The sequence below is a fragment of the Ursus americanus genome, chromosome 8, assembly GCF_024610735.1.
Source record: "Ursus americanus isolate L20-20 chromosome 8, mUrsAme1.1.p, whole genome shotgun sequence".
In the NCBI taxonomy this organism is placed as follows: Eukaryota; Metazoa; Chordata; class Mammalia; order Carnivora; family Ursidae; genus Ursus; species Ursus americanus.
In genome coordinates, this window is record NC_142134.1 from 28,747,173 (window position 1) to 28,761,812 (window position 14,640).

Below are 14,640 nucleotides of genomic sequence, written 5' to 3' on the forward strand. Positions count from 1 at the left end.
AAAAGATGTAGAAAAAAGCATTTGACAAAATACAGCATCCTTTCTTGATAAAAAGCCTCAAGAAAGTAGGGCTACAAGGAACACACCTCAACATCATAAAGGCCATATTCAAAAGACCCACAGCTAATACCATCCTCAATGGGAAAAATTGAGAGCTTTTCCCCCAAAGTCAGGAACATGACAGGGATGTCCACTCTCACCACTGTTGTTCAACATAGTACTGGAAGTCCTAGCCTCAGTAATGGGACAATAAAAAGAAATAAAAGGCATCCAAATTGGCAAGGAAGAAGTCAAACTTTCACTCTTTGCAGATGACCTGATATTCTACATAGAAAACCCGAAAGAGTTCAAGAAAAAATTGCTAGAAATAATACACGAATTCAGCAAAGTCACAGGATATAAAATCAAGGTACAGAAATCTGTTGCATTTCTATACACCAATAAGAAAGTAGCAGAAAGAGAAATCAAAGAATCAAACCCATTTACAACTGTACCATAGGATACCTAGGAATAAACCTAACCAAAGAGGTAAAAGATCTACACAATGAAAACTACAGAACACTTATGAACAAAATTGAGGACAGAAAGAAATGGAAAAACTTTCCATGCAAATATTGTTAAAATGTCTATATTACCCTAAACAACCTACACATTCAATACAATCCCTATAAAAAATAACACCAGCATTTTTCACAGAGCTGGAACAAACAATTCTAAGATTTGTATGGAACCAGAAAAGACCCTGAATAGCCAAGTAATATTAAAAATGAAAAGCAAAACAGTAGCATTACAATCTCAGACTTTAAGCTATATTACAAAGCTGTAATCATCAAGACAGTACAGTACTGGCACAAAAGCAGACACATACATCAATGGAACAGAATAGAGAACCCAGAAATGGACCCACAGATGTATGTGTCATCTTTGACAAAGCAAGAAAGAATATCCAATGGAAAAAAAGACAGTCTCTTCAACCAATGGTGCTGAGAAAACTGGACAGTGACATGCAGAAGAATGATACTGGACCACTTTCTTACACCATACACAAAAATAAATTCAAAATGCATGAAAGACCTAAATTTAAGACAGGAAAGCATCAAAATCCTATGGGAGAAAACAGGTAGTATCCTCTTTGACCTGGCAACTTCTTACTAGACACGTCTCTGGAGGCAAGGGAAACAAAAGCAAAAATGAGCTATTGGGACCTCATCAAGATAAAAAGCTTCTGTACAATGAAGGAAACAATCAACAAAACTAAAAGGCAATGGATGGAATGGGAGAAGATATTAGCAAATGACATATCTGATAAAGGATTAGTATCTAAAATATATAAAGAACATATACAACTCAACACCAACAAAACAAAACAAAACAAAAACAAAAACCCACCCAATTTAAAAATGGGCAGAAGACAGACATTTCTCCAAAGACATACAGATGGCTAACAGATATGTGAAAAGATGCTCAACATCACTCAGCATCAGTGAAATACAAATCAAAACCACAATGAGATACTACCTCACACCTGCTAAAATGGCTAAAATTAATGACTCGGGAAACAACAAATGTTGTTGAGGATGCAGAGGAAGGGGACTTTTGCTCTGTTGGTGGGAATGGAAACTGCTGCAGCCACTCTGGAAAACAGTATGGAGGTTCCTCAAAAAGTTAAAAATAGAACTACCCTATGACCCAGCAATTATGCTACTAGGTATTTATCCAAAGGATACAAAAATGCTGAATCAAAGGGCCACATGCACCCCAATGTTTATAGCAGCATTATCAACAATAGCCAAATTATGTAAAGAGCCCAAATGTCCATCAGCTGATGAACAGATAAAGAAGAGGTGGTATATATATATATATATATATATATATATATATATATATATATATATATACACATATACACACACACACACACACATATACATACACACACACACACACTGGAATATTATTCAGCCATCAAAAGATATGAAATCTTGCCATTTGCAACAATGTGGACAGAACTAGAGTATATTATGCCAAGAAAAATAAGTCTGTCAGAGGAAGACAAATACATGATTTCACTCATATGTAGAATTTAAGAAACAAAACAGACGAACAAAGGGGAAGGGAAGGAAAAATAAAATAAGATAAAAATAGAGGGAGACAGGCCATAAGAGACTCTTAAATACAGAGAACAAACTGAGGGTTGCTGGACAGGAGGTGGGCGGGGGATGGGCTAAACAAGCGATGGGCATTAAGGAGGGCACTTGCTGAAATGAGCACTGGGGGTTATATGTAAGTGATGAATCACTAAATTCTGTTCCTGAAACCAATACTACACTATATGCTAACTAACTTGAATTTAAATTTTAAAAAATAAATAAATAAAATGAAATTGTCAGATAACATATAGGATGCCCAGTTATATCTAAATTTCAGATAAACAGTGAATAATATTTTTAGTGTAAGTATGACCTATATTTTAGTGTAAGTATGACCTAGAGAATTATACAGGACATTTTTATACTAAAAAAATTGTTCATTATTTACCTGAAATTCAAATGTAACTGGGATCCTAGGTTTTTGTTTTGTTTTCCTTGCTAGCTCTGGTGAATGCTATTTCAATTAGATACAGACTATTCTGAGTAACAGCAGCATGTGGAAAATAGAAAAATGTGGCCAAAAGAAAACAGAAAATTTACTGGGTCCTGATTGCATAAAGGAACTAAGATAGTGTTAAGGGAGCAATAAAGAAGAATAAAACAAAAACAATTTTTAAAAGTTTCCTGGGAGAAATAAAAAATGTCCACTTAAATATTAACTAATGCAAAGCAATAAAAGAAAGTGTCTAAATGAACAGTATAGAGATTAGTAGATAAGAAAAAGGACTAATCAGTTTCATTCAGCACAGAGAAAGTAAAATTTAAGATAAGCCTTGAAAGAAAGACAGGTCCTTGTAGAACTCTCATACTCCAAAGGGTAGAAAGAAGAGTGGCAGGAGAACAAAACTAAAAAAGAATGACAGAGAGAGTAATAAAAGTGAGTGGAAAAGGGAATAACAGTGAGAAGCTTTGGATGTGTATTTCTTGCTGCATTGGCAGAAACCAAGAGGTAAAGCTTTAGACAGGGAGATGAGAAAAGATGCTGATTCAGGTACATACAGTGCTTCATTCACTTATCCAATAAGTCCTTTATTCAAAATTTATTGGATGTTCACCATGTGGAGAAACTAACAGTGAGTGGACCAAGTGAACCAAACCAGACTGATGGCGCAAATGGGTAATTTAAAAAAAAAAAAAAAAAAAAAAAAAAAAGGTGTTAGAGAAATGGGACCAAGTTGCTGAGGATCTTAACTGTGGTCAATCTCATGAAAAAGAGACATCAATGTATTTTTCCGGATCTCATTTTCCAGAGAATTATTCTGTTAACACTGAATGGATTTGTTTGTAAATCTTAAAAGTATAAGGTATACTGGAAGATGAATTTTAAAATTTAAAATTCTATATCATCCTCCCCAAAGACAAAAGTGGGTGATATGTATGTGAGAGAGGATGAGCAAAATGTTCATTGAAGCTAGGTGATGTGTATATGGGGGTTCCTTGTACTATTCTCTGTACTACCTCTCTGTATTTTACTGCATGTTTTAAATTTTCCATAATATTTTTAAAAAGTAGGAACATGTGATATTCAAGGGGATTTAAGGACAGAATGGCACTTGACTTTCTCAGTGAGAGAAAATCACAAAGATGTTATGTACAAGAAGATTAATGTGACATTCTATTTCCACGAAAATGAATGTTAACTCCTAAAATCACCCTGAAGGTACACCAAATCAAAGCACTTTTGCTCCCATGTCTGACTGCCAAGCAGAATTTATGAGACTATAATAGTTCTTAGTTCCATGATTAACAGCATCTCTATGTAGACATGATATGCTTCATTGGGTAACATAATAAGCAAAAAAATAAAATAATAAAATAAATAAAAATGAAAGATTCTATATTGCTCTCCTTACATATCAACTGGTAAAGTGTGTGTCTTTTAAAATACACACAAACAAAGGTAATGCTACAAATAAAAGTCTCAAGGTTAAGTGGATAATGCACTCATTTAGGGTTTCTTTCCTGCAGTGAGTAGGCCAGATTTGCAGTAATCTGCAATCCTACTTTATGAACTAAAGGATACATTTGAGCTGTACTTGTCTATAGTTGTATGTGTTGTTGTGAAATATCAAAACTAATTCGTTGTTCTACTTGTGATTAAAACATAGAAAGTAGAATGAAACTGGACCATTTTCTTATACCATACACAAAAATAAATTCAAAATGGATTAAAGAGCCAAATGTAGGGGCGCCTGGGTGGCACAGTTGTTAAGCGTCTGCCTTCGGCTCAGGGCGTGATCCCAGCGTTTTGGGATCAAGCCCCACATCAGGCTCCTCCGCTATGAGCCTGCTTCTTCCTCTCCCACTCCCCCTGCTTATGTTCCCTCTCTCGCTGGCTGTCTCTCTGTCAAATAAATAAATAAAATCTTAAAAAATAATAATAAAATAAAGAGCCAAATGTAAGACAGAAAACCATCAAAATCCTAGAAGAGAACACAGGTAGTAACCTCTTTGACATCAGCCATAGCAACTTCTTTCTAGATATGTCTCCTGAGGCAGGGGAAAGAGAGCAAAAATAAACTTTTGGGACCTCATCAAGATATAAAGTTTCTGCACAGTGAAGGAAACAACAAAATTAAAAGGTAACTGACACAATGGGAGAAGATACTTGCAAATGACAAATCTGATAAAGGGTTAGTATTCAAAATCTATAAAGATCTTCACCAAAAACCATACGTTACCTTGGAATTAACTTAACCAGAGACGTAAAGGACCTATATTCTAGAAACTATAAATCACTCTTGAAAGACATTGAGGAAGACATAAAAAGATGGAAAGATATTCCATGCTCATGGATCGGAAGAATTAACATAGTTAAAATGTCCATGCTACCCAGAGCAATCTACACTTTCAATGCTATCCCGACCAAAATACCGAGGACATTTTTCAAAGAACTGGAACAAACAGTCCTTAAATTTGTATGGAAACAGAAAAGACCCCGAATCTCCAAGGAACTGTTGAAAAGGAAAAACAAAGCTGGGGGCATCACAATGCCGGATTTCAAGCTGTACTACAAAGCTGTGATCACAAAGACAGCATGGTACTGGCACAAAAACAGACACATAGACCAATGGAACAGAATAGAGAGCCCAGAAATGGACCCTCGGCTCTTTGGGCAACTAATATTTGATAAAGCAAGAAAAAACATCCGGTGGGAAAAAGACAGTCTCTTCAATAAATGGTGCTGGGAGAATTGGACAGCTACATGCAAAAGAATGAAACTTGACCACTCTCTCACACCATACACAAAAATAAACTCCAAATGGATGAAAGACCTTGATGTGAGACAGGAATCCATCAGAATTCTAGAGGAGAATATAGGCAGCAACCTCTACGACATCGGCCAAAGCAACCTTTTTCATGATACATCCCCAAAGGCAAGAGAAACAAAAGATAAAATGAATTTATGGGACTTCATCAAGATTAAAAGTTTCTGCACAGCCAAGGAAACAGTCAGAAAAACTAAGAGGCAGCCCACGGAATGGGAGAATATATTTGCAAATGACACTAGAGATAAAGGACTGGTATCCAAGATCTACAAAGAACTTCTCGAACTCAATACACGAGAAACAAATAAATCAAAAAATGGGCAGAAGATATGAACACTTTTCCAATGAAGACATACAAATGGCTAACAGACACATGAAAAAATGTTCAAAATCATTAGCCATCAAGGAAATTCAAATCAAAACCACACTGAGATACCACCTTACGCCAGTTAGAATGGCAAAAATAGACAAGGCAAGAAACAATTGTTGGAGAGGATGTGGATAAAGGGGATCCCTCCTATATTGTTGGTGGGAATGTAAGTTGGTACAGCCACTCTGGAAAACAGTGTGGAGGTCCCTTAAAAAGTTAAAAATTGAGCTACCCTATGATCCAGCCATTGCACTACTGGGTGTTTACCCCAAAGATACAGACGTAGTGAAGAGAAGGGCCATATGCACCCCAATGTTCATAGCAGCAATGTCCACAATAGCTAAATTGTGGAAGGAGCCGAGATGCCCTTCAACAGATGACTGGATTAAGAAGTTGTGGTCCATATATACAATGGAATATTACTCAGCTATCAGAAAGAACGAATTCTCAACATTTGCTGCAACATGGACGGCACTGGAGGAGATAATGCTAAGTGAAATAAGTCAAGCAGAGAAAGACAACTATCATATGATTTCTCTCATCTATGGAACATAAAAACTAGGAAGATCGGTAGGAGAAGAAAGGGATAAAGAAAGGGGGGGTAATCAGAAGGGGGAATGAAACATGAGAGACTATGGACTCTGAGAAACAAACTGAGGGCCTCAGAGGGGAGGGGGGTGGGGGAATGGGATAGACCGGTGATGGGTAGTAAGGAGGGCACGTATTGCATGGTGCACTGGGTGTTATACACAACTAATGAATCATCGAGCCTTACATCGGAAACCGGGGATGTACTGTATGGTGACTAACATAATATAATAAAAAATCATTAAAAAAAAAAAACAAAATCTATAAAGATCTTATCAAACTCAACACCCAAAAAACAATCCAGTTAAAAATGGGCAGCAGACATGAATATACATTTTTCCAAAGAAGACATACAGATGACTAACAGACACATGAAAAGATGCTCAACATCACTTAGCATCAGGGAAATATGAATCAAAACCACAATGAGATACCACCTCAGACCTGTCAGAATGGCTAAAATTAACAACACAGGAAACAACAGGTGTTGGTGAGGATGCAGAGAAAGGGGAACCCTCTTACACTGTTGGTGGGAATGCAAACTGCTGCAGCCACTCTGGAAAACAGTATGAAGTTTCCTCAAAAAGTTAAAAATAAAACTACCCTACAATTCAGCAATTACACCACTAGGTATTTACCCAAAGAATACAAAAATACTAATTCAAAGGGATACATGCACCCCTATGTTTATAGCAGCATTATTTACAAAACCCAAATTACGGAAACAGTCCAAGTATCCATTGACTGATGAAGGACAAGGAAGATGTGCTATAGTTATACAATGGAATATTACTTGGCCGTCAAAAAGAATGAAATCTTGCCATATATGACAACATGGATGAAGTTAGAATGTATTATGCTAAGCGAAATAAGTCAGTCAGAGAAAGGCAAATACCATATGATTTCACTCATATGTGGAATTAAGAAACAAAACAAATAAGCAAAGGGAGTAAGAAAGAGAGACAGGGAAAGCAAGAAACAAACTCTTTAACTATAGAGAACAAACTGACGGTCACCAGAGGGGAGGAAGATGGGGATTAAGGAGTGCACTTGTTGTGAGGAGTACAGCATGATGTATGGAAGTGTTGAATCACTATATTGTACATCTGAAACCAATATTATACTGTATGTTAACTAACTGGAATTTAAATAAAAACTTAAAAAACAGAAAACAAAACAAAACAAAAAAAACGGTCACTTCTAACCTCTCCAATCATGTTGGGTAAGGTACAAAATCATAGTTTTTAAAAATCCACCAGAGATGAAGATATAAAGAAACTTAAATAAATTCTAAAAAATTACAAGGCCTTCATGGAAGAGAACTCCATGTGCATGCCAGAGCAGCACATGGAAGATAAACCCACTGCAGATGGAGGTATGAAGAAATAAGCCAAATCTTCAATGAGTTTTTAAAGCCTGCATGTAGACTGGGGTGACAGAATTCCAAGGAGCCCTAGGCATTACACTGAGCCTGCATCCATCCACCAAACTTTCTCACAGTGCACAGGTTGTATACAAAAGGCAGGAGGTTTGATAGGACAGCTGAGAGAAATCCCCCCTTAGACACAAAGCCCCTACCAAATGTAAGAAAGTCACTTTCCTAAAATGGGAAGCAGGGCAGGAGAGTGGAGGAAAATCCCTCTGAGGCATTCAGGCACTCCTTTAAGAGCTAAGGCATCTGTTCCCTGAAGGCTGGGGCAGAGCAGTTGGGCAAAGAAAGATCTCCCAAGGCTCAGAAGCTGAGGCATAAAACAAGACAAAGAGCATTCCCCATAGGACTTCCTGGGATAATGGCAATGTTCTATACACCTTCTTTTGGGTGATGATTACATGAGCCTATAAAATGTCAAAACTCATTGCAATGAGCATGTAAAAACTGTGTGTTTTAAAGTGTACCGCAAATTTAATAATAATGTTTTCAAAAAAGGATCTAATGTGAAAAACAAAAAGCAACTAATCCATTTAATCACCTCCTTGGAAAAGCCTTAATGTTAGATTGTGAAATCTGGTCTCTCCCTCTGAGAGCTGTTAAGTGAAAGCCAGAAGATTCTAAGACTCACTGTGTCCACACAGTGTGGAGAAGCTGTGGCTGGTCTTAAAGTTTTAGAGGGACCTTTCAAAGAATTTTATTTGCAGGTTGAAAGGATATGCCTACCAATAAGTCTACAGGAAAACTGACAAAGGTGAGAAGTATTAAAAACTCAATGAATCCAACAATGAATGGAACTAATGGAAAACCTGCCTTTTTATCTTGAGGGACAGTTATTCTAAAGTTCCTGTCAGTCTAAATGCTCTAATGCCCATTTTTTCTGAAAACACACTACTACTATGAAGAAGAAAAGTTGTCTTCATGCTAATGAAGCTGAAGAGAAAAAGCCTTCCCTCCTCCGACAAGGTGTCCTCAGAGCCTTGTGAGAGGGAGCCTTGTTGGTGCCCCAGGGCTGCATGTCACTTTTCCAGCACTTTCTTTCATAATCTAATTATGGCTAAAAGAAGGAAATTAAATCCTTGATGACGGTATGTCCCAGGAAAGACGGAGGGCAGCAGAGCTAGCATGGCCAAAGAGAGAGGGCCCAATCTCCTGTCAGAGCAGTGGCATCCAATTTATTTTCTCCACCCACCCGAGTTATGGTGGCAACATGGTCTAATGAAATGATAAAAATACCTAAATAGAATAACATATATTAATATGAGAAATAAGTATGTGCCAGCCACTATGCTAAGTCCCAGCTATTTACTCCTTTGACTTTTTATAGAGTCAGTGAGATAAAGTACTGTTTTCATCACTATTTTACAAATGGGAAACTGAGCAGCTACCACACCCTGGGAAGTTGTGGATGCCTGCAGTTGAAACTGGGCATGAGAACTCAATATCTGGACGTCCTTCTACATGAAACACTATTCTGCTTCCCCAAATAATGGAAAGAGGCAGATTTTGGACTTAGAAAGCCCTGAGTTCAAGTCCTGATTTTATACATACTGACGATATGGCCTTTGGAAGGACAGTTAACCTTTCTAAGCTTCAGTTTCATTCGTACGATACAGGTAACCTAACAAAATAGATGGATATAGGGGAAGAGAAGGAAAAATAAAATAAGATAAAAACAGAGAAGGAGGCAAACCATAAAAGACTCTTAACTATAGGAAACAAACCGAGGGCTGCTGGAGGGGAGGTGGGTAGGGGGATGGGGTAACTGGGTGATGGGCGTTAAGGAAGGGCACTGGATATGATGAGCACTGGGTGTTACATGCAACTGATGAATCACTAAATTCTACCCCTGAAACTAATAATATACTATATGTTAACTAAATTGAATTTAAATAAAAATTTTTTTAAAAATACAGGTAACATAATAACTCAAAAGCTATTCTGAGTATTATAGACAATTAATGTGAAGAGCCTGGCCCTTAGTAGGTGCTCAACAAATGGTAGTTATTACTGGTGATAATAAATCATATTACCTCTTTAATACTCATTTCTGGATCTTGTATATATACCAATTGTGTGTGTGGGTGTGATTGTGTATTTATGTGTGTGTATCTAAACAACGTATACCTAAAGGCATTGATAAGGATAAAAAAGGAGAAATGAAAGCTAGAATAACAGTTGTCCTTCATAATTACGCACAAACATACACATACACACATTTTTTCGTGATTTCTTCTCTAGAGGCGCTGAACATAGCAACTTAACATTTTAATTAAAGTGTGTAACTGATACACACATGAGGGTACTATGGCCCTGGAGTATAGAACATACATAAGAACTGAAAGTGTAAACATTTCCATCTGCAAACACTGAGGCATCATGGTGTATTAGAAATATACCACTCAGACTTCTGTTCAAATCTTTGTTTTAATAATTTATGGCTATGTGACCTAGGGCAAGAAAGGTTATTTACCTTCTAAAGCTATAGTTTCTCTCATCTGTAAAATGAACATAATTATACATGGTAGTTTGTGTTAATGATCATAATATGTGTAAAACACCTGGTCTCTAGTAGATGCCTTATAAACGGTAGCTAAATTGTAATCATTATTGTGCTTTTAGGTCTTATATCATAGTCATACTAGAAGTCAATCACAATTTCCATTTGTTTTCCATAAATCTTATAGTGACATCTTATAATTATATATCAATTATTAGAGTCACTCCAGAATTTGCCCGAAGACAGGGCTTAAAAATTCATTAATTTTAAAGCTATCCTTGATTAGTTACAAAAGGAATTAAGTAAGAAATAATCTCTTTTTAAGTCAGTGGAAGTGTTTTATTAATTTTTAATTGCAAATTAACTTATGGCTTTAATTAATTATATATTTTTTAAATTTTTAATTAGACCTTAATTAAAATTATTTCAAGTCTAGAAGGATCTATTTTTCTCTGTATTTTAAACAAGTTCTTTTAGACAATAGGCTGGCTGGCTGAAAGACTGAAAATTGATCTCTTTTCTGTATGTGGCTTTTAAAACATATATTTTTCTCTCTCTTTCTCTCTCTCTCTCTCACATACACACACACACACACACATATACACACACACACAATCAAACACAAATAAAGAGGCAAAGTTTGAAGAAAATCAGAGAGAACTTTAACAGTAAGGAAAGAAGTCAAGAGAGCCACGGAATATGAAAACAAGAGAGAAAAAGGGTCAAGTGAGAGTTGTCCAGGAAAGATACAAAACATCATCTTTGAAAGGGTGTTGTGGGCACTCATTACATAATATCTGCAGAAGTGTTCTGGTCCCCTGAGAGATGCGCGCTCTATCAATACAAGGTACTATGGTTTCTGTCTTTATAACGGAGAGATTGATATTCTTTGGTAAGATTCCATATCCAGTGTAGAAGCAACACAATTAGAAGCCTGAAATAGCACTTTTCCCTTTTTCTCCAACACAAAAGTCTCCTTCCAGTGTGTGACCTTCCATGCAAAACAGCTCATTTTTAAAGCTTAGTTCCAGTCTCTTAAAGATCCTTGGTTACAAGCCATGGGAAAGGATATCATGTGACAGAGGCACAGTCCTTTCTAAGTGAGAGGGGAAATGTCCTGCTACAATCATCCTTAGTGAGGAGAACACAACACCATTAGGTAGTCAGAAGAATTCTTAATCATCCTAGAAACAGAGAGGATACCATGCTCTCATTTTTCGACTGTCCTCACTTTCCCTTGTGAAATATCTCAAGGTGACAATGAACAGATATAGTAAATTCCTAAGAAGGTTCAAAAAGCATGTTGTAGAGGTAAATATTCACTTGAGTTAAAAAAGAAAAAAAAAAAGCTGACTAGAGCAAGGAAAGTGTTTCTTTCTGTCCCTCCACAATCATTGATTATTAAAGTTGTGTTCACACTCAGATTGCTGAAGGGTAGGAGACATCATGTGATGAATATTATAATTAGAGTATACAATACACAAGTGGTTTCAAATATTAAGTCACTTACCATGTCAGTAGAAGAAATAGTTGGCAAATCCTCTGGGGCCAATGTAGTGTCATTAGATATTGAGATATTAACTGTAAGAAAAAGATAATCTTTTACCCTAAAAGTAAAATAAAAATGACCTAAATGCATAACTCAAAATCTAAAAATGCTACGCTAGGCATTAAAAATGTCTTCAATGATAGCATAAAGCACAATGAATTTTTCTTTATTGTAATTGTATTCACCTTCACCTAGATCAAAAATTACCAAAGATTCAGACGTATCTCTTGTACTCTAATCTGATAAAAACAATGGCAACATTTAAGAAAATGGTATTACAATTTGTTTCAGGTTTCGAAAAAAGAAAAAGAAAAAACCTTAACCATTACTAAAAGGCACTCAATATATTTTGCCTAGTGAAAGAAATGGATGTTAGTAAGTGAGTAAGGTGATCACTGGCTTTATGTACAGTCAAATCTTGCAGAGTGGAATTTCACTAATTAATTTGGGATTTTTGGACATTTGGACAGCATATGAGAAAGTGTATCTTTGCAAAACATGGGAAAACAAAAAATCTTTCAAATAATAATAAATTATATAAATATAATGGGAATAAATATTTATCTAATTTTAAAAAATTATTTTCATATAATTTGGCATTATTTGTAGATTTATTAAGAGGTTACTTTTGGAGGAACCTAATTTATTTATTAAACCAGCTCTCCTCTTAGAAATATTTCATTTTTTAAAAATTTGAATCTAAAATTAAAACAGTATTTAAAAAGAGTTCCATAATTAAAACATTTTTTATCAGATAAAGCTTTTTCCTACTACATGAAGTTTTATGTGTTATAAATTGTTACTCGAGAATATCCACAACTTGTGGAGATACTATAAAAAGACACTTAAGTTTTTGTCTTTGAGTGTCACATTTAACATCCAAATTGCTAATTGTTATTTGGTCCCCTTCTGCCTGCCCCCAAGCCCCTAGACTACCTTTTTAGTTTGCCATGTTTTAGGTCCTCCCTACATAAGCTCTTAAGGAGAAACAAACGGATTTATTTGATTACTAAAATTTAGAATATAAGATCCATGAGGGAAGAACAGAAAGGTCAAGTCTTGTTCATGCTTTTTCCCAGAATCTACCCGGTCTGGCACTTAACTAACAGGAACTCAAAAATATTTATTATTCAACCTTAAAAAAAAGGAAAATTCTGCCATTTGCAGAAATATGGATGAGGGCATTATGCTAAGGGAAATAAGCCAGACAAAGACAAATACTGTATGATGTCACTTATAGGTAGAATCTAAAAAAATTTTAAATAATAAATAAGTACAACTCACAGAAATAAAGAGTAGAATAGTGGTTGCCAGCGGTTGGGGGTGGGGGGCTGGGGGAAATCGGAAGAAGTTAGTAAATGGGTACAAACTTTCAGTTATAAGAGGAATAAGGTCTGAGGATCTAATGTATAATATGGTTACTATAGCTTATAATACTGTATTGCATAATTAAAATTTGCTGAGAGGAGGACTTAAGTGTTCATAAAATAAAATAATATAAAATAGAATAAAATGTGCAGTGATGGATATATTAGTTAACTTGGTGGGAATCCTTTCATAATGTATGCCTATCTGAAATCATCATTTTGTACGCTTTAAATATATTACTATATTACTATTTTACTTCAAGAAAGCAGAAAAAATACTTGTTTACTGTCAATAAATGAGGCTAGAATAGGGACCGACCATTTAATGACTTCAAATGAATGAGAGCAGATAAAAGCAAAAGAAATGAAATAAGAAAAACAAATAAAGGGGAGAAAATATTTAGCTTGAGCACTAGTTTTTCTCAATTTTGGAATCCATTCTGATCTTTGAAGGTTCAGGAATTGTTAAACTTTTAATCTAAAGCTAGCTGCTGCTAGGGCATCCCTATTTCCTCAGTAAAAGAAGAACATGTGCAAACTGTTTTCTTCTTCTGTTTCATTGCAGGTCATGGAAACAATCAAAATAGGCTAAAGGATGCTTGGCCCAAATAGTGAAGCCAACCATGAATCCATTCCCAAAAGGAAGAAGATGTTAGTACATTTTAATTCACAAAACCTAGATTTTTATTACGATTTTGTTTTAAAAACCTAAAATACATTTTCTTACATTACTCCATTTGCTCATTTAAAAACACCTGTGAGCATGTAACAGGTACACTTTTATACCCACTTTATGTTGCATGGGACTCTGAAGCAAGCTATGCCAGGTTTCTTGCCCAGGACTGTAGTCAGCCAGAAGTAGAATCGGTATCAAAATTTTGTTCGGCATTCTTTCTCTTCCTACCCAGCATTTGATTTTTGTGGCCACAGAACTGGAGGTGGGATAATACTCTCCGACGTTAGATGATGTGAATCTCAACTGCGAGCTGAAATGTCTGACTGGTCTGAGCTTTCGAAAGAAAATAGCATATATGAAATCACAGGCACTATTTAGATGGTGTCTGGGAAGCTGCTCTTCCTGAGCAAGATTCTTTAATGCAATTTTATGAGCTTCCTGTCACAAGAGAGTGAAGGTCTTTTTGCAACATACTTTTCTGCATAAAAACGAGGAGTAGGAGTGAGGGAGAAAGATATCCAAGCCTCTTTTTTTGTGAAATGAATGACAGGTAATAAAGACCACAAGTGAACTAAAATAGGATTCCAATCTGAACTTTCAGTAACTACTTTCAAGTTGTAGCTACACATCAATTCTGCTCATCTAAATTCCTTTTATCTTTTCAGTTTTCCTCTGAGACAAGCTACTAAAGCATACCGGCTCTAAAAATCCCAAAAGGCTAGTATCAAAAGGACCACAAAAA

At 35.8% G+C, this 14,640-nt stretch overlaps 1 protein-coding gene across 7 annotated transcripts in view; it reads right to left on the reverse strand.

Annotated features, from left to right (window-relative positions):
- SLC4A4 (solute carrier family 4 member 4) overlaps positions 1-14,640 on the reverse strand; it is a 349,367-nt gene that overhangs the window by 64,876 nt on the left and 269,851 nt on the right. For all 7 annotated transcript variants that reach the window (XM_045789287.2, XM_087864096.1, XM_087864093.1 and 4 more), the window contains one exon: positions 11,817-11,887. In XM_045789287.2, the coding sequence (XP_045645243.2) occupies positions 11,817-11,887 (71 nt within the window). The remainder of the gene's footprint in view (positions 1-11,816; positions 11,888-14,640) is intronic.